Here is a 22,500-nt window from a genome sequence, read left to right on the forward strand (position 1 = left end):
GGAGACAACATGGTCAATGGTTTCATTTGTTGTCGGCATACACGACATGTTGGGCTACTGCCGTTCTTTAATATGTTGGCTGGTAGTTTCTTGTGGGTAGGCATTGATCTTGAGCTGCTATGATAAACCCTCTGTTCAGATTTTAAGCCAGAGGCCATTAGCCATTGATGGGTCAGGGCTTTGTCGATATCTGCATTATTCGCTCTCTTTGGGTATTTTCCATAGAGAATTTTTCTTGCCATTTATTATTCAGAATATCTAGGCCGCAGTTTGGCAAGGGTTTTCATGCGCCTAGCTTTCTGTGTTTGTTTCTTGTATGTCTATCTCTAATTCCGAAATTGGTTGTATTCGGAATTCACTTAGATATTCCTTTGCCTGTTTTGTGACTGAGTATGATGATTTGTTTTCATGTTTTCATGTTTTACAAGTTTTAACATCCAGTCCTCAGAATTTTCAGGTAGGTGTCTAGGCCAATTGTAGCAATCTTCATTGTTATTGCCAGTTGCAAAAGACCACGGCCTCCCTCGTTTCTTGGCAGATAGAGTCGTTCTGTATCTGCCTTAGGGTGGTGCATTCTATGCATTGTCAACAGTTTCTTATTTTTCTGTCGAGCTGACTTATTTCAGTAATTGACCAGTTAACAATTTGAAACTGTAAGTCACGACTGGTATGGCTAATGCATTGATCGCTTCGATCCTGTTTCTTGCATTCAGCTCTGTCTTGAGTATTGCTCTCACTCTTCGATAGCATTCTCTCCTGATCCTTTCCTTCATCTCTGAATGCCTTATTCCGTTCCCTTCAATTACCCCTAGGTACTTGTAGCTCTCCGCTGGGTCTAGTTCTTTTATGACATTCTGCCGGTCAAGGTTAACGTTAGATGTTTCTGTCATTTTTCCTTTGATAAAGGTAACCTTTGCACATTTATCGAGGCCGAATTGCATTCTGATGTCGTCACTGAATTGTTTGACTATCGCTAGTAAGCCCTTGAGTTGCTGGTCATTTTTTGCAAAAAGCTTTAAATCATTATTATTATTATTATTATTATATTATTATTATTATTATTATTATTATTATTATTATTATTATTATTATTATTATTCAGTAGTTTTATTTTTATAGCGTGCTTTCACTTCACTACCGAGCGCAGCTCTGTGTGCCTTGGGTATGTGCTGTGATTTGTTGTGATGCTCTGATGGTTATTGTATGGAAAGTGTTCTGCGTAGGATGTGTGCAGTGCCTAGTAGTGCAATTTTCTGTATGTTATATGTGTTTGTAAGTCCTGGTGTTTTGTTATGTATTTGTCTGAATATTTTTTATCATGCCTAATGCACCTACTATGATAGGAATTGTTTCCGTTTTCAGATTCCACATTCTAGTTACCTCTATTTCCAGGTCTTTGTATTTTGAGAGTTTCTCCATCTTTTAGAGACACGTTGTCATCTGCCGGTATTGATACATCAATTAGAAAGCATTTTTTTTTCTTCATGATCTCTGACAACTATATCTGGTTGTTGGCCTTAATTTCTCTATCTGTGTGTATCGGCATATCCCAGAGTATGGTTGCTTTCTCGTTTTCTGTGACCTTTTCTGGTGTGTGCCTATACCATCTTTTTTCTGTTGTTATTCCATAATGTTGGCATAGCTTCCAGTGTATGTAGGTTCCAACTTTGTCATGTCTGTGAATATATTCCTTCTTAGCCAAGACTGGGCAGCTAGAGATAATATGATTTATTGTTTCTTGTCCATCTCCACATATTTTGCAGTTACTTGTAGTTACTGGTCATATTATTATTATTATTATTATTATTATTATTATTATTATTATTATTATTATTATTATTATTATTATTAATATTATTACTATTATTATTATTATTATTATTATTATTATTATTATTATTATTATTATTATTATTATTATTATATTATTATCATTATCGCTATTATTATTATTATCATTATCGCTATTATTATTCTTGGTTAAGGCGGCGCGCTGGTACAACTGCTAGAAGGCAGGCGAAGTGCTTAGCGGAAATTCGCCGTCGCTATGTTCCGAGTTCAAATTCCGCCGAGGTGGCCCTTCACCTTTTAAGGTCGATAAATTAAGCACCAGTGAACCACTGGGGGCGAAGTGATTTACTAATCCCCTCCCAGATAATTTTATGTTTTCTGCTTCTATTAGAATTATTATTATTCGTTATACCAACCATGTATTAAATATATAAAGATTGACGCCTATATATTGTATACGTTCATCTTCAGCACTTTGTTTTGTCTATCACATCTTGGTGATCATTGCTCTTGTTATTACTTGGCTTGTATTTTATTCACCATTACATGCGTTTACAGTGTCAGAGTTGACTAAAGAGAAATTTAGAAATTATTTAACAGGGGAAAACAGATTTAGTGAACTTTATGTGTTTTGAATTAATTTTGTTTCTTCCTTTCAGAAATTTGGGCCACAACCGAATACAAAAATATGAGGATGGCGCATTCTTATTCCTGCCCAACATACGTCGTGTGTATGTACAAGTTTTGTTTTTATTTCTTTGGAAAGTAGAACGTTATATAACACTAATACTATAAAGGGAGATCATCAAATTCACAACTATTCACAACTATAGGCGCAGGAGTGGCTGTGTGGTAAGTAGCTTGCTTACCAACCACATGGTTCCGGGTTCAGTCCCACTGCGTGGCACTTTGGGCAAGTGTCTTCTACTATAGCCTCAGGCTGACCAAAGCCTAGTGAGTGGATTTGGTAGACGGAAACTGAAAGAAGCCTGTCGTGTATATGTATATATATGTGTGTTTGTGTGTCTGTGTTTGTCCTCCCAACATCGCTTGACAACCGATGCTGGTGTGTTTATGTCCCCGTAACTTAGCGGTTCGGCAGAAGAGACCGATAGAATAAGTACTAGGCTTACAAAGAACAAGTCGATTTGCTCGACTAAAGGTGGTGCTCCAGCATGGCCGCAGTCAAATGACTGAAACAAGTAAAAGAGTAAAAGAGTATTTTATGCAGTTGACAATGAACCACGTTGAGTTGGTTTAAAATTTAATATATGAAAATAATTATATCCAAGCATTCTGTCGGGGTCGATAAAATAAATACCAGTTGAAGATGTAATCTACCAGTCTCCTCCCGAAAAATCTCAGGTCTTGTGTCTTTAGTAGAAAGATTTATTGTTACTGAAAGAAAATGTTATTTAAATTGACATCGAAAAAATATAATGGTATTAATTTCCTACCTTGTTATTCGTGGGTATTTGCTATACAGCTCTGCGGCAGAATCTAAAAGAAGTAAAACTCTATAATTTTAAAAACTTTCTGCTGTGGTTCGTGCACAGTTCTAAGAACAATTCTTATGTAGAATAAAAGAACTTTCTTTAGCACTAACTGACTGAGAGTTTCTCATAGGCGGTGGTTCAAAATCACGACCATAAAATTTCCGACACCAAAACATCCCTAACCTGCGATATAAATAAGTCACTTCCAGTGGCTATGAAATTTCTCCTTACTTCAAAGGATTTTATTATTCAAGATATAAGTTATGAGTGTAGCAATGTAGTAACTTTACAGTTTCCACAAGTAACCATTTCACTTTTTGTTATTAACACCTAGGAAAGAAAGAACATGAACGTCGTAAGTTATATACACTTGCTTAAATTACATAGTCCTTGTTTCATGTGGAATCCAGCTGACGTCTTCTTCTTCTTCTTTCAATCAGGACTCACGCCATTAGCTACAAAGAATAGTCTCTAATTCGAGTCTACTCTAAGCTACTAAGAATGCGTGTGGCAACTTGAAGATCCACCCACCACATGCGATAGACTGGCGGTTGCACGGGCGCGAAAGCTACGTTGTTATCCTCATTCCGTAAACGGTGGCTTTTAACGGGTGGAGAACTGAACCATCCTGGGGTACAGAGGATTCTCAATCTAGACTAGGGTCTGAACGTTTACCACACTATAATGGGTTACACCATGGTTCCTCTGCTTTGTGGCAGAAGTAGGAAGAAAGAGTGAGAGAAAGTTGTTGTGAAACAGTACAGCGGGGTTCACCCCCTCCGCCGGAGCCTCGTGGAGCTTTAGGTGTTTTTGCTGAATAAACACTCACAATATGGCTTACGGCCATATCACATTGAAAGGACCGGTTCTCGTCCGATCACCGAAGTTAAGCAACATCGAGCCTAGTTAGTACTTAGATGGGTGACCGCTTGGGAAACCTAGGTGCTGTAAGCATTCCTCATTTTAAATGGCCGTGCCCCAGCATGACCACAGCTCATGAGCTGAAGATAGATAAAATAAATTGAAAAAAAATAAAATGCCCGGTATGGGAATCGAAACCGCGTTCTTGCGACCGCGAATCCGCTGCCCTAACCACTGGCCATTGCGCCTCCTCCAGCTGGCGCTTCTCTGCTGACTGAAGCGGCAGCTCATGAGCTGAAGATAGATAAGATAGATAAAATAAATTGAAAAAAAAATAAAATGCCCGGTATGGGAATCGAAACCGCGTTTTCTTGGACCGCGAATCCGCTGCCCTACCACCACTGGCCATGCGGCTATTGGCCTCCACTTGGCTGGCGCTCTCTTCTGATCGAAGGCGCGTTCTTTTAAAGTTCTCCTTATAATTACAGAGACCTCAGTGGCAATAACGACATAATGTGTGGTGTCACCTACCAGCAGTAGTAAATTATAACGAGAAATACATACAATACTTTTGGATGTCAAAGGCGAGTGTTTTACAGATTCTGGCGAAGAAACATCTATACTGAAATATTCACAATGTATAAGTATAGTAAAATCTTCCTTGCTTTTATTGTTCTTTACGTTTACCAATAAATAGAAACCCAGGTCATCTCTGCTGCCCAAATTATAATTCTTATGAAAGAGATCAATATATATATATATATATAAGTCGTTGAATGAATTATCCTAGTATGGATAATTCGGTTAAACCGATACCCGGGTAGCAAATTCCGTCAGTAAACACAGGTTGAAGCTACATGCTAAGGGCAGAGATCACGTGCTTTCGTGTGGAAATTGTGTGTGTTTTTTTTAATACAAAATAAATGAAAGAATAGAGTTGAACGACGATTTCACAAAATTCCTTTATTCTCGACATATGTTTCGAAGACTGCATATTCCTAATTTCGAAGGAATAAGGGGTGCATTATGCCGCCTTCACATCAGGAAAGACAAGGAACTTACGTCAGCATCATGATGAACAAACACTTTCAGATGACTGCCCACACGGAGTCCATAGTGATAAGTTTTTGTTCATATATATATATATATATATATATATATACGTTTAAATATTTGTTGTGCAAGATTTTTTATGTGAAGCCGTGTTAGTAAGGAGAGACACAAATAAGTAAGAAGACAACAAAGGACCACTGATGCGGTCACAGGAGTGTGACGAAAGAACTCTGGCCAAAATAAGATTAAGATTAATGTAAAAAATAAATAACACTGAAGCAAAGTAACACCAAATATATAGTGCGTGTGTTTTTATTGGCTAAACTGGCAAAATGACCATTCCTAAATACAACAATATATATATATATATATTAAATTAGAGATAAAACCACTATTAGGCAAATCAAACAGTGAAAAACATAAACCAAAACATAGAAATAAAATTAATTAATATAATATACAAAATATATAAAATATAAAATTCAAAATTTAAATTATTTAAAGTTAAAGTTAAAAATTTTTTAAATTATTAATTTATACTTATAAATTTATATATATATATATATATTTTATTATTTTTATTTATATTATTATTATTATTTTATTTTAATTTATTTTTTAAAATATATATAACTATCAAAAAGTATTAAAAAGTTTAATATAAGATAAAAAGTATATACATAAAGAATTAAACGCATTGCCTTCGAAACCCTTCACAAGTCCCACGACGCACATACACATGAACTCGCGCGCATACACACACTCACGCGCACACACACATAAAAACCCACGCAGACACTCACATGTTCTATGTAAGGCATTCACAGAATCAACAATACCACACAAACACACATCCGTGCAGATGCCCACCAGAGTGAACCTATGTATGAACATGCGCACACACACTTACACATATACACTCATACACTTGCTTTTTCAATCCCTCTATCTATCTATCTATCTATCTATCTATCTATCTATCTATCTATCTATCTATCTATCTATCTATCTATCTATCTATTTATTTATCTATCTATCTATCTATCTATCTATCTATCTATCTATCTATCTATCTATCTATCTATATCTATCTATATCTATCTATCTATATCTATCTATCTATATCTATCTATCTATATCTATCTATCTATCTATCTATCTATCTATCTATCTATCTATCTATCTATCTATCTATCTATCTATCTATCTATCTATCTATCTATCTATCTTTCTATCTATCTATTTTTCTCTCTCTTGTACAAATCCATTGCCATCCATACAACTACATATATATATAAGCAAAAATCTAGCAAGCAAATAGACAGATCTGAAACTGACCAGGAGTCTGATTGAGAGATTAATCGAATGTTCAATCATGCAATTGATTTGTTAATTAATTAAATAACAAACCAACTGACGAATAATAAAGAGGCAAATTAAAATCAGTGCGTATGTTTATTATTGACATAATGACATTTCTGAGATGCAGTAAGTCCCCAGCATTCGAACAAGTAACTTTTACGCTTTGTTTTGTTGAATTTGTAACAAAACTGAAGCGTTTCCAAATGAAAACAAAAACATGTTTATAGTTTTAATTGATAATTTCTTTTATATATTTAGTATAAAGAGAATACCAAACGAGTCCCCTATGGATACCGTATTTATTACAACGAGTGGCTTGTAAACGTATCTAACGAGCGAAAGCGAGTTAGATACATTTACAAGCCACGAGTTGTAATAAATACGGTATCCATAGGGAATGAGTTTGGTATTTTATTTATTACACACGAATAAACGACCATATTTTATTAACCCAATAACTAAATTCTTCACGTTTAGTTGTAACTTATGAATGACAAAAGTAGTGCCGTCACCGTGACCTCGGGTCATCACCTTGGATTGACCAATCAGAAGCAGCGCTGTCACCGTGACCTCGGGTCTTCACCATGGATTGACCAATCAGAAGCAGCGCTCGCAGTATCTGACATATGTTAGATACCAAAAATATCTGAAAGTTGTTCTCACTCACATGTGTGTAATAAATGTTGGTTCCAACATTAATATGTATGAGTCACTAAGTAAATGTTTCCTGTTTGTGCTGTACATTACACTATTTGGTTCCGAAATACGGATATCATTTTCTTTTCTGTAGATTACACGTTATTTCAAAAGAACTTGCAGTGTGAAGGATTTTCAGGGAGGAGGTGCAAGGATTGTGAAATGACAAGCTGTCCAGGAGTAGAGGTAAACTAAAATGTTACTTTCTCCTTTTCTGTTGATATATATCCGCAGCCGTCAGTATGGCCAGGTAGTTTGTACCATGATTTCACTAATTGTACTCACAAATAGACACACCTTCTCGGTCTTGCCATCATAGCGTATGTTATATGTGTGTGTGTATAGTAGCAGAGATACCCGGCGTTGCTTGGTATTAAAATGACATAGCATTGTTATTTTACTGCAGGATTTATTCTGTGTATGCCTATTACTTATCTTATCAGTTTGTTTCACCAAAGGGCTAAGTTACGGAGACGTAAACACAGCATTATTAGTTGCAAAGGTATGGCGGGGGTACAAACACACATACATATATATATATATATAAATAGTAAATGATATATAATATATACACATGCATATATGGGTACAGGATGTCACCAACGGTTCAAACTACATAAAATACGTAAACAACGAGAAGCAATGGAATACAGGACAAGTAAACACAGATGGGAATCGAACGCGGTCTTTGGATCGCGAGTCCGCTGCCCTAACCACTGGGCCATCGCGCCTCCACGTTATTTAGATGGTTGTAAAATATTTAAATGTTCAATGGTGCAATTCACAATAGCTGTTTACCATAGAACAATTTATCACATTCATCTGTCGTTGTAACACTATAAAATTAAAAAGAGATTTTCATAAACCTTCAGTGCTTTGGTGACTTCAAATCTTTATATATAAAAGTGAAGTTGTGTGTCTGTCTACTCCGATTTAGATTCCTAACTACTCCCACATTTTGTGGTGCAGTTTAACCAAAACCGGGTATCTTATAGTCGTGATTCATATCGAGCCCTTCTGGGTATTAGCACGCGTCTACGATGAGTCTACGATTTTAAAAATAATTTACCATCATTTCTTTCCATTTTAATGCATTTTTTCGCTATTATATAAGGGAAGTAACTCTCTAAAAATGTCTACGATGAGTCTACGATTTTAAAAATAATTTACCATCATTTCTTTCCATTTTAATGCATTTTTTCGCTATTATATAAGGGAAGTAACTCTCTAAAAATGTCTACGATGAATCAACGATTTAAAAAAAATTTACCATCATATTTTTCCCATTTTTAATGCATTTTTTTGCTATTTTTTGGCTATAACTCTCTAAAAATGCTTTATAGTTATTTCCCTTACAAACCGAGCAACGCCGGGCGATACTGCTAGTTTTCATATAGGCCTTGAGGATAACTAATCAATATCAAGCATTAGACATGCGAACCGTTTTGTATCGTGGTTCACCTTGTCATTGAAAGAATAACTTCGTTCAGATTAACTGTGGTTTATGAAGGCTGGTGTATAACGGATCATTGGTTGTCAACGTCTCGCACCATTAAGTGTATGTCTTACTCAACTATAGAGAATTCGACTTAATGCTACGAACAATGGCCCAGTGGTTAGGGCAGCGGACTCGCGGTCATAGGATCGCGGTTTCGATTTCCAGACCGGGCGTTGTGAGTGTTTATTGAGCGAAAACACCTAAAGCTCAACGAGGCTCCGGCAGGGGATGGTGGTGATCCCTGCTGTACTCTTTCACCACAACTTTCTCTCATTCATACTTCCTGTTTCTGTTGTACCTGTATTTCAAAGGGCCGGCCTTGTCACTCTCCGTGTCACGCTGAATATCCCCGAGAACTACGTTAAGGGTACACGTGTCTGTGGAGTGCTCAGCCACTTACACGTTAATTTCACGAGCAGGCTGTTCCGTTGATTCGGATCAACCGGAACCCTCGTCGTCGTAACTGACGGAGTGCTTCCAGACATTTTATTTGTCAGTTTAGCCAAGATTAATTACATGTGTTTTAATTGCTAAGTAATTTGATTAAATAAACAGAATTTAATTTTTCCAGGAAGTCACCAACCCACAATGTGTTTATTGGGATGAATAAATACGTCCCACGATGAGCCTGGGAAGAAAGTAGTTTGTTCCTGTAACCATCTTACAAGTTTTGCTGTACTAATGGTTGGTAACATTATGACATGTTGTTAATTGCTTATAAATTGGCAATTGTGTCTATACATAAATAAGTTCAATAGCTTTTAAACTTCATGTTGGTGGATATTTCAGTAAATATGTGAGATTGATATTTTGCAATAAGTCACTGTTGTTATTACTGCTATTGCGGCGAGCTGGCAGAAACGTTAGCACGCCGGGCGAAATGCTTAGTGGTATTTCGTCTGCCGTTACGTTTTGAGTTCAAATTCCGCCGAGGTCGACTTTGCCTTTCCTCCTTTCGGGGTCGGTAAATTAAGTACCAGTTACGCACTGGGGTCGATGAAATCGACTTAATCCGTTTGTCTGTCCTTGTTTGTCCCATTTGTGTTTAGCCCCTTGTGGGTAATAAAGAAATAGGTATTTTGCCTGCGTTACGTTTTGAGTTCAAATTCCGCCGAGGTCGACATTGCCTTTCATCCTTTCGGGGTCGATAAATTAAGTAGCAGTTACGCACTGGGGTCGATGAAATCGACTTAATCCGTTTGTCTGTCATTGTTTGTCCCCTTTGTGTTTAACCCCTTATGGGTAGTAAAGAAATATATTGTTATTGTCTATTAGTCTAAACTCAGGATGTTGTCTACTAGATGTCCTCAGCTAAGGGCCTCAATTAAAAGCATCAGAATTCCTCCAACAATGGGGCAGAAAGGAACAGTCATCTTCCTTGTATTTAAATCTATTGTGTTGAAACTATCTGAATGGTATTTTTATCGATACATACTTAGTTAATATACAATAGATATCCATAGCACAATAAACATGTTAGGTGTTAAAACAATGGTCGCTTCATGTTTCTCTTACAATACTACTCCTCTTATTTAACTGACAATTTGTGTCAATAATCCACATGTATCCAATATTTATCAGCTGTTACGACACTTCCATTACCCGTGGAGATAAAACGTACCCCTTTTTATTATACGTATTTTAGCCTAAACAAAGAGTTGAACTCACCCAGTGCGCTAGTTCACTCCATACTGGTTCTACTATCATCTGACATCACAATGACAGAGATTAAATAGTCAAGTCATGGATGTTGTTTCTAAAATTATCATTACTGAATCAAATCAATTGTCTTTATAACTATTTACGTCCCTATTCTTGTATTACCAAAATAATTCCAATTTCACATTTTTGGTATCTCTAGTTAATCATTTATCGTATATTTCACGTCAAACGTCTGTCCTCAGTTAACAGATAGTTTAAGTGAAGTAGCTTGAATTAGTTGTACTGTAACATATACTAAGATATACCTTCAGTGAATTTGAACTCAAGATTTAAACACCGGTGTTATATTCTACTTGGACACAGTGGCTGTGTGGTAAGTAGCCTGCTTACCAACCACATGGTTCCGGGTTCAGTCCCACTGCGTGGCACCTTGGGCAAGTGTCTTCTACTATAGCCTCGGGCCGACCAATGCCTTCCGAGTGGATTTGGTAGACGAAAACTGAAAGAAGCCTGTCGTATATATGTATATATACATATATATATGTGTGTGTGCATGTATGTTTGTGTGTCTGTGTTTGTCCCCCTAGCATTGCTTGACAACCGATGCTGGTGTGTTTATGTCCCCGTCACTTAGCGGTTCGGCAAAAGAGACCGATAGAATAAGTACTGGGCTTACAAAGAATAAGTCCCGGGGTCGAGTTGCTCGACTAAAGGCGGTGCTCCAGCATGACCGCAGTCAACTGACTGAAACAAGTAAAAGAGTAAAGACGTTGCTTACATACATTATAAAGATAGTGGTGCTCCATATTGTAATTAAGTATCATGTAACATGTAATAGAAGATGCCCCCCCCACGTAAATGAACACTCATAATTTATATAAATATTAATCAATATTTTTGAAACGAAGAAGAAAAGAAGGGGAGTAGCTAATACGCTGTTGTCTGTTTTCTGTTGCAGAACGTCGACCAACGGAGTGAAAGAATTGAAGGAAATGCAAAGAATAGTCAATACCTCTCTATCATTTCTAACATTGGCTGCATAATATCATTTGTCTGTCTCATTCTGACATTAATAATTCATGCTTATTTCAAGTAAGCATTTCAATTTCTATTTTCTTTTATAAACGATTCAAATGCACTGAGACTGTGTCCATCGTACACTGGTAAGCATGACGTGGTTGAAGTCTGCAGGAAAATCATGGATGTGAAGAGAAATCCAGAATGTTGTCACTTGGGTGAAGGATTATTGACTGGACAGTTAGTTTAGTGCAAGTTTTTGTAAGCAAGTCACAGTAAGGATATGAGAAAAAGGGAGTGAGCGGTTTCTGTGTCACTTCTCTCCGTCAGCACATGCAAATGGTTGCAGGCAGTTTTCTAGCTAGATTCCTTTGAAACTTCTCGAGTGGTTTTACGTGGATCTTTTTCAATGACGGTCTTCAATTGACCATCATCGATAACAGATGGGTGACCACTACGCTCACGATCCTCAAGATTCAGGTCTCCACTACCAAATCGTTTAAGCAATTTTCGAGTTGATCACTCACTGGTCATTTCCTCACCAAACTTTCATTGATATCGCGAGCATTTTCGGCCGCTTTACGTCCTTTTTTTGAAGTTTAATAGCAAAATTGCTCGAATATCGGTCTTGCACTGTTCCATTTCAGAAGGGTGAAAACAATATTAATGCTAATTTATTGATGTCTGTATTATCAGGCAATTGCAAAAGAATGTTTAAAGAAATTCAAAACTGCAAAAATCCAGAATAAATTCTTCATCGTGCAATACGTTGGTTACTTTTTATTCAGCCTGATATATATATATGTGTATACATACATATATATATATATATATATATATATATATATATATATATATATATATATATATATATATATATATATATATATATATATATATATATATATATATATATATATATATACACAAGAAAAAAGCAACAAGAATTTTGCTTTTTTCTTGTTTATAATCACCCCACATTATTTTATGGTTAATACCATAAAGATTTCTGCTGCATCTAAGTTAAGTACCGCATTCATGTGAATTCATTGGAACTCACTTGAATCTTAATTGTGTTACTGAAAAAAAAGGATATATATATATATATATATATATATATATATATATACATAATAATAAATATTAGGGAATAAATATATATATATACATATGTATATATATATATATATATAATATAATATATAATATATATATATATATAATTTTTTGTGCTTTGAGCAATTTCTTTATTGATTTATGTTAATAAAAACAGTATTATTATTTCTTTTCTTTCTTTTTGTCATTATTCCAGAAATCTATGGAAGTTAATAGCCTCAAAAATTTTAGTCAACTTGTGCGGTTCTTTAGCTGCCACTTATCTTACCTTTCTTGTTGGGTTCCAAGCATATATTACAGAAAGAACAGCTGTTTGTAAGGTAAGTGGAAGCACATTTAAAACAGTAAATATTACGTCTTGTAAAAGCCCAGGCTATAGCACTAAATATTGCATTTTTATGTTTGCGCTGTTCGTTCTTGCATTCTTTAATTTGACCAATGATAAGTAGTTAGAGTAACTGGCTTAAGATTCTAAATTCGTATGTTCAACTCCTTGATCAAGACTCCTTATTTCAGGTTGCCCCATTACACTCTGCTGGCAAAAATGCCTGCTCCCTGTACTTCAAAAGGACCATCGTTGCCACATTTTCTGTCACACTGAATCTCCCTGTGATATACATTAACGGTGCACGTCTCTGTGGATTGCTCAGCCACTTGCACGTTAATTTCACAATCAGGCTGTTTCGTCAATCGATTCGACTAGAACTCTCATCGTCGAAACCGATGCAGTACCAGTTTTCATTTGACAATGATTAACTGTCAGATGATAACATCAATATTTATGATAAGAAATACCAAGTAATGAGTCATCAATTTTTACTTCGTCTAATTGTAATTTTGTCGACATTTTCGCGCTTCCCCTCGCCTATATATAAAACTAGCAGTATCGCCCGGCGTTGCTCGGGTTTGTAAGGGAAATAACTATACAGCATTTTTAGAGAGTTATAGCCAAAAAATAGCAAGAAATGCATTAAAAATGGAAAAAAATTATGGTAAATTTTTTTTAAATCGTTGACTCATCGTAGACATTTTTAGAGAGTTACTTCCCTTTATTAAAAAAATATGCATTAAAATGGAAAAAAATGATGGTAAATTATTTTTAAAATCGTAGACTCATCGTAACGCGCGCTAATACACAGAAGGGCTCGATATGAATAACGACCATAAGATACCCGGTTTTGGTTAAACTGCATCGCAAAATGTGGGAGTAGTTAGGAATCAAAATCGGAGTAGACAGACACTCACACAACTTCACTTTTATATATAAAGATGTCTAGCTCACCTCACATGATTATGCTAGCTTGCTGTTAGGGTTTTATTCTCTCCTTTTGAAACTTTCTATTTAATCAAGCAATTTTAAGGAAAAGGTGAGTGCGTCGATCCTTATACCTGATTAGTCATTTCATGTATCGATTCCCAGCGGGGATGAGAGACAAGGTTGAATCCTGTCATCCCTAAACAGTAGATAGATTAAAATAATAAGCGAGTATTGAGATCGATAGTATCAACTAACCTCGCTGTTTCTCAAACTTGCTCAACTGTCATAAAATTGTTAGCATGCCGGACAAAATTCTTAGCAGCATTTCATCCGTTTTTAGATTCTGAGCTCAAATTTCACCTTTCACATTTCGAGATCGATAAAATAAGTTACAATGCATTCGACTAATCAATTCCCTCAAAATTTCATGCCTTGTGCCAATAGAGGAAAGCTCTATTATTATTAATATTATTATGAGTTAATCATGAAGGCAGCAAGCTGGCAGAATCGTTAGCAAAACAGGTAAAATTCTTTGCAGCATTCCGTCAAATTGAGTTCAAATTCCGCGGAGGGCGAACTTTCCTTTTATCCTTTCTGGATCGATTAAATAAATACCAGTTGAGTACTGGGGTCGATGTAATCGACTTACCCACCTCCCCGAAATTGTTGGCCTCATGCAAACATTTGAAACCATTAATATGACGTAATGATAATGTGATGAATTGGCTAAAACCTCGAAGGAAATTCCTTTTCTATATTAAAAGACGTGTTTTTGAGATTTCCGTTGAAATTTCAGTGGGGTTTATTCTAATGTTTATCCGTCTGTGATCTATAATGCAAAGCAGTAATCGAGGACTGACATCTATACCTGACCCAGGTAAAATAATATATATTCAAGGCCATACATCAGTGTGAGATATTATTTTATTTTTGTTGTAGGTAGTGGCAGCTCTCTTACACTACTTCCTCCTGACATCGTTCCTGTGGATGATTGTAGAAGCAATTCATATTTATCGAGGCCTGTTTGTATTCAAAACCATTCGGTCATCATTTATCAAGAAGAGTTCAATTTTGGTCTGGAGTATGTATAATGTCTTTTTTCTCATTACGTACCAAATTTCGTCTCACTTCCACAGGCACACACACATTCTCTCTCTCTCTCCCTATCATTAATTTCCTATTTCTTTGTAGCTGTTGGCTAGACAAGACAGCTTTCTATTCTGCTTTCCTGGCTCCCGTGGCCATAATTCTCCTCTTCAACATCACTATGTTTTTTGTCGTTATGTGGCATCTTAACTCAATGCAAAATGACAAGAAATCTGTACACAACACAAAAAAAAACGTGTTTTTGGCATCGTAGGTTTATGTTTCCTACTTGGATTGCCCTGGGTCTTAGCATTTTGCGCTTTTGATGAAGCTGCAGAGGTGTTTCATCACCTCTTTGCCATCTTCAATCTATCTATCTATCTATCTATCTACCTCAGTACTTATATTTTCGAACAAGAGGGTTTAGCGTTCCCACTCAGCACAAAATATTATCTGTGTATCGCGGTTTCTGTGTTACTTCTCTCCGTCAGCACATGCAAATGGTTGCTGGCAGTTTTCTAGCTAGATTCCTTTGAAACTTCTCGAGTGGTTTTACGTGGATCTTTTTCAATGACGGTCTTTAATTGACCATCATCAATAAGAGATGGGTGTCCACTACGCTTGCGATCCTCAAGATTCAGCTCTCCACTACCAAATCGTTTAAATAATTTTCGAGTTGATCACTCACTGGTCATTTCCTCACCAAACTTTTCATTGATATCGCGAGCATTTTCGGCCGCTTTACGTCCTTTTTTTGAAGTTTAATAGCAAAATTGCTCGAATATCGGTCTTGGACTGGTCCATTTCAGATGATTGTAAAACCGGCGAAAACTATATCATATTAATTTTACACATATATTGTCTGAGTTGAAGTGTTATATTTGAGAATTTGTTCATTGGAAAATGTTTACTTATTGGTTTCATTGAACCAAAAGTGGTGAAAGAAAGAATGAACTTCCATGAGATTTGAACCCTACATTATTTCATTAAATTTGTTATGAAGACAGTACATAGATTGGGTAGCTTTGCGGGCTGGACAAGACATTGACGAGATGAATGATAATGATACAAAGATGATAAGGATGAGAGAAGACAGAAATCGCCTGCCGACCCTCTGCTTCTCTATAACATTGATCTTTAACAATACATTACATGAGGCAATGAACCTCTTACAATTCGTCTAAAATGACAACAATAGTAATCATTATAAATATATATACATATTTCGGCGCTAAGCCTATTCTTCTTCGCCCCCGACCAGGCTGTAAACTGCCCATAGGTACTGCTCCGGACCCCGGTCGGGGTCCCAAAACTCGACTCTAAACAAGTCCTTCGTAAAGGAGCCCGATACCCAGTAGGTGTTCAGTTTACTTTTCTCCGTTCAAGAATCATTATTGAAAAGCATCTAGGGCAGTGCTTTATGTCCTTAATTCTCTGTATTATTATCAATCTTATAATATTTAAAAACAATTTTCAGGCTTCGGATTAAATTCCTGCTGCTTAAAAACAACCACAGTCTAGATTGCCGATGTCTCTCAATAAAATCAAGGCTTATAAACCCAAGAGCATTATGTCCCGGATTGTTGTTGTTGTTTACCACTTATTCGGCCCTGATCAGCCAGACCTATAATTGAGGACATTCAATCAGTATATCAAACACTGCAGTGTCCAGTCTATGTTTCATCTTTTAAGATTTTAGGACGGGTTTTAAAGAAATTTAGCTGCTATTTCCAGCACACTGAAGACAGTAGACAGGTTTAGATTTCTGTTAGGAGGGATTAAATACCCGACAGCTTAGATATTGTAGTATTACAGTAGTATAGGAGCAGGAGTGGCTGTGTGGTAAGTAGCTTGTTTACCAACCACATGGTTCCGGGTTCAATCCCACTGCGTGGCACCTTGGGCAAGTGGCTTCTACTATAGCCTCGGGCCGACCAAAGCCTTGTGAGTGGATTTGGTAGACGGAAACTGAAAGAAGCCCGTCGTATATATGTATATATATATATATATATATGCATGTGTGTGTTTGTGTGTCTGTGTTTGTCCCCCTAGCATTGCTTGACAACCAATGCTGGTGTGTTTATGTCCCCGTTACTTAGCGGTTCGGCAAAAGAGACCGATAGAATAAGTACTGGGCTTAGAAAGAATAAGTCCTGGAGTCGATTTGCTTGACTAAAGGCGGTGCTCCAGCATGGCCGCAGTCAAATGACTGAAACAAGTAAAAGAGTAAAAAAAGAGTGTAATGTACGTAAATGCCTATGTGATGTTGGCTGAGTTTATCTAATTGGCTGAAAGTGGAATAAGATATTAAACGATGATGCAGAGCAATGGTAACACGGATTGTTTTTGTTCGGTGAACTCAGATCTGAAGTATTCTTACGTAACGTTCCCTATTTATAAAAGTTAGATGAAATGAAAGGAGAACACATAGACTTAAAGTCATTAAGAAATAATCTTATTTCTCATTCACTCGGCCTTCTCATTTCAATAATTTTGACTTTAGATCAGCCCTACGAATTTATAAACAGAAACATTCTTCACATAACAATCTGCCTTTTTCAGACATGATTTGTCGTAGTTTGTATTATCCAATCTGTCCTTTTTAAAGAGAATACAGTATTATTCCAGGGATATATAGCAGCAGAACCAATGACAATATAGGAGCTCCTCCGTCATGATAATATTTGTGCTTCTTTCGTGACTGGAGCAAAATTCAATTTATACCAGATCTTGGAGAGTGTCCCAACGAAATCAACGTGGAAGAGGAAATATTGATAAGGGCAGAAATTGGGTATTATTTTTGACTCGAGAAACAGCAGACTCAGCCAACAATAAATGCAGATGACCAATTAGATCCTTATTAGAAATGTAGTATGCTAAACAATCATGATCTCAGCTTGAATAAACTGGTAATTTGGAGAGATGTGAAAGTAATTGAAGTGAGATGTAAATATGGGGATACAAAAGTGCATGAAATAAAATATTTACACATTCGTAAGAAACGAAAATTACAAAGAAAGAAATTTCCAGGTTAAGTCATTAGAGCAACCTGAAATTACATTTTCATTGAAATAGTTTCACTCCGATCTCATCTCTGAGATTTACTCATTTTGCATTTTCAACTGCACTCTCAAGTGCAGGAGTGGCGCAGGAGTGGCTGTGTGGTAAGTAGCTTGCTAACCGAGAAGCAAAAGTCGGCGGGCGCTTTCTGTCTTCTCCCATCCTTATCATCTTTCTTTCATTATCATTCACCTCATTAATGTCCTCGTCCAGCCCGCAAAGCTAACTTAATCTGTGTACTGCCTTTATGGCAAATGTTTTGAAATAAAGTAGCTTGCTAACCAACCACATGGTTCCGGGTTCAGTCCCACTGCGTGGCATCTTGGGAAAGTGTCTTCTGCTATAGCCCCGGGCCGACCAAAGCCTTGTGAGTGGATTTGGTAGATGGAAACTGAAAGAAGCCTGTCGTATATATGTATATATATGTGTATATGTGTATGTGTGCGTGTATGTTTGTGTGTCTGTGTTTGTCCCCCTAGCATTGCTTGACAACCGATGCTGGTGTGTTTATGTCCCCGTTACTTAGCGGTTCGGCAAAAGAGACCGATAAAATAAGTACTAGGCTTACAAAGAATAAGTCGCGGGGTCGAGTTCCTAGATTAAAGGCGGTGCTCCAGCATGCCCGCTGTCAAATGACTGAAACAAGTAAAAGAGTAAAAGAGTATATATATGTATGTCTGTGTATGTGATTGTGTGTCTGTGCTTGTCCCCCTAGCATTGCTTGACAACCGATGCTGGTGTGTTTATGTCCCCGTTACATAGCGGTTCGGCAAAAGAGACCGATAAAATAAGTACTGGGCTTAAAAAGAATAAGTCCTGGGGTCGATTTGCTCGACTAAAGGCGGTGCTCCAGCATGGCCGCAGTCAAATGACTGAAACAAGTAAAAGAGTATATATTTGTATGTCTGTATGTCTGTAATGACTGAAACAAGTAAAAGAGTAAAGAGTAAAGAGTAAGTGAACTGCTGCAAGTAATTTATTAGTTGGTGCATTCAGTGAGTGAAGTCAGTGAAAATAAGTTAGTGAGACAGAATTTTTGTTGTCTTCCTTTTAGTTTAGTCTTTTCACCATCGTCCAGAGCATCCAGTAATTTTTACTCTTTTTTTCCACCTGAAACAGTTGATAGAATCGAAATTTTATGTTAGTCATAAGTATTCCTAAAAACCACAGGAGTAAATGCCAAGGAGTGATACGAAATAAAATATTGATTTCTTCTGGACAAAACACAATAAACTACATTGATTCAAATTTCATATCTCTTTTTACTCTTTACTCTTTTACTTGTTTCAGTCATTTGACTGCGGCCATGCTGGAGCACCGCCTTTAATCGATGAACTCGACTCCGGGACTTATTCTTTTGTAAGCCCGGTACTTATTCTATCGGTGTCTTTTGCCGAACCGCTCAGTAACGGGGACATAAACACACCAGCATCGGTTGTCAAGCAATGCTAGGGGGACAAACACACACACATAAACATATACACTCACATACATATATATATATATACATATATACGACAGGCTTCTTTCAGTTTCCATCTACCAAATCCACTCACAAGGCTTTGGTCGGTCCGGGGCTATAGTAGAAGACACTTGCCCAAGGTGCCATGCAGTGGGACTGAACCCGGAACCATGTGGTTGGTAAGCAAGCTACTTCACCACACAGCCACTCCTGCGCCTCATATATTTATAATTATAAATTTTCATTAACATCTACATATGTTTATTCCTTTCTGTAACTATCGTTGTCAGGTCTTCCAGCAGTCATTGTCGTGATTACTCTGGCTATTAGGAACACAAAAAATTACATCAAAATTGAACAAGGGTAAGTATTTATATATTTACTGGCCTAATTTTCTCTGGTCTTCACAGCTAATATTTATGCGTTCAATATTATAGAATAATTTCTAATATTAGCATGGGAAGAAAAACTTAATTTGTTATTAATACAATATGTTCTATATTATATAATAATTAAATTGAAATAAATACTATCTTTGTGGAAGCGTAATGCCCCAATGCTTAGGGCAGCGGACTCGTGGTCGTAGTATCGCGGTTTCGATTCCCAGACCGGGCATTGTGAGTATTTATTGAGCAAAAGCACCTAAAGCTCCACGACGCTCCGGCAGGGGTGAGTAAGCTGCCATCGAGATAAAGCTACGGCATTGATTCTTGGTAGCTATACACTGATAATGTTTATTTTCTTTCCGTGTATCCCACCTTTCAGATCACTAAGACTGTATATGTAGTCAGTCTTACTGACGCATAACTTAAAAAAAATATGGGGGTTAAATAACATACAAAAATAAAACTAAAGATAGTATATGGTGACCCCCTTCGGTCATGAATGACCATGGGATTGCACCTAGAGAGTTACCCTCCGAGGCACAAGTCTGGGCAAAGTTGTTTATGGAGGACCAGCAGTCGCCCATAATACCAGCCTCTCCTCTCCACGCCACCGATGTTATCCAAGGGAAAGGCAAAGGTCATACAGCTTGGCACCAGCGACGTCGCAGCTCATATATTAACGTGCAAGTGGCTGAGCACTCCACAGATACGTGTACCCTTAACGTAGTTCTCAGGGAGATTCAGCGTGACACAGAGTGTGACAAGGCTGGCTCCTTTGAAATACAGATACAACAGAAACAGGAGGAAAGAGCGAGAGAAAGTTGTGGTGAAAGAGAACAGCAGGGTTCACCCTCACTTCCCCCTGCCGGAGCCTCGTGGAACTTTAGGTGTTTTTGCTCAATACATACTCACAATGCCCGGTCTGGGAATCGAAACCGTGATACTACGACCACGAGTCCGCTGCCCTAACCACTGGGGCATTACGCCTCCACAAAGATAGTATTTATTTCAATTTAATTATTATATAATATAGAACATATTGTGTTAATAACAAATTAAGTTTTTCTTCCCATGCTAATATTAGAAATTCTTGAAAAATACCAAAACGCTGGAGATATTACTACAAACAGCTGTGACTGAAATTACTCAAAGCAATCGGGTGCCTTTTCTTTTAACATCGCAGGTATCAATGAGGCTGACAGTTCTAAGTCTTTGAATCACTATATCTACTTTGTATGCATGTATATATTTGTTTTTATACGTGTGTTTGTGAATGTATGTGTTTGTGTGTATGTGTGTGTGTGTGTGTGTGTCTGTGTCCGTGTCGGTGTTTGGTGTAATAGTAGTTTTCGATAGGATGAGCAAAAATACGATCGAATCAATGAGAGAAATATTATTGAATAAATACTCAAAAATTTCATACTCGAAGAGAACAAAATTCAGTCGTGTTCATATAAGGGTTACGGTGTACGATCCCGTAATCATCCAAGCTCATGTAACTCGACTGCTCAATGAGAATATACAATAAAGTTCATGATGAAATGAATTGAGTTCAAGGGGAATAATCCTCGCCTCGGAAGCTACCTTGTGTATCTGATGAAAAACCGTCCGTTTGAGACGCAAAAGTGCAGTGATATATCATTAATGATATGCGTGTGTGTGTTTATGGCAAGGAATGATATGATGAGTCATGTTTTGAAAACACGTGTCAATGCTAAGCTTATAAGCTTTCAGTATTCAAGTATGGTGTCAAAGCCAAGACTGAAGCAGTAGTATTTGAATAGGAGATAGCCTAATGTTTGTCTAAGCCGGTGAGTGAAATGGCTTCCTCCAATTTGAAAACAGAAAAGTCCTGGGGTCGATTTGCTCGACTTAAAAGGCGATGCTCCAGCATGGCCACAGTCAAATGACTGAAACAAGTAAAAAGAGTAAAAAAAAAAAGAGGCTGGGACATCAGTCGCTAAATTATATGAAGCAATTAGATGTGGTATTTCGACCTATGTGATCGAAATGGTACTAGAGCATTTCTTCATTTTGAAACAGAAAATTTTCCTTCTCAGAGATAAGGCCCGTGTGTAAATGTGTGAAGCAATGAAAGTCATTCGATAGGTACGAATGGCAGAGATGCAATGTGACACCAAATACACACCATACAGTGTGATGTGTACAACTTTTAGCGGCACTTCCATCCACTGTTTGGTGCACTCGTAGATTCGGAGGCGGGAGTAAACTCTATTTCCTAACTTGATGGCCTACCGCGGCCCTCGGCGGATGATGCTGGGTGCAGCAAAATTCAATAACAACAGTTGAGATACAGAAACCCTTGAGCGACTGTACGGGGTGTAAATCGCCTTTTGGGGCTGATCTACACAACGAGTTTTGTGTAGATATGTCAGGCATGTTCGCCGATGTCGTCGCGGTTGTCTACTCCAACTGACATCAGAACGGAAGCATTCCCAGTTTTGTAAGCTGTACAATAGCAATCTTAGTAAGGGAAGACGCGAACATGGATGGAGTGTGTAATCGAAAATTTCCAGCACATGATTCTACTTAACACAAAGATTTATCATTAATTTTCTATTTCTTTGTAGCTGTTGGCTAGACAAGACAGCTTTCTACGCTGCTTTCCTGGCTCCCGTGGCCATAATTCTCCTCTTCAACATCACTATGTTTTTTGTCGTTATGTGGCATCTCAA

The 22,500-nt window shown here is 37.2% G+C and overlaps 1 protein-coding gene and 1 non-coding gene across 2 annotated transcripts in view; both read left to right on the forward strand.

The window, feature by feature from the left end:
- The window catches only part of LOC118768107 (adhesion G-protein coupled receptor G6-like), a 386,634-nt gene that overhangs the window by 360,115 nt on the left and 4,019 nt on the right, over positions 1–22,500 (forward strand). Inside the window, exon 11 of the mRNA XM_036513939.1 lies at positions 22,396–22,500. This exon is cut by the window's right edge and continues 280 nt beyond it. Within this exon, the coding sequence (XP_036369832.1) occupies positions 22,396–22,500 (105 nt within the window). The remainder of the gene's footprint in view (positions 1–22,395) is intronic.
- LOC115225513 lies at positions 4,123–4,241 on the forward strand. Its single transcript, XR_003882942.1, has one exon. It is a non-coding gene; the product is annotated as a 5S ribosomal RNA (ribosomal RNA).

Source organism: Octopus sinensis, linkage group LG27 (genome assembly GCF_006345805.1).
Source record: "Octopus sinensis linkage group LG27, ASM634580v1, whole genome shotgun sequence".
Taxonomy (NCBI): Eukaryota; Metazoa; Mollusca; class Cephalopoda; order Octopoda; family Octopodidae; genus Octopus; species Octopus sinensis.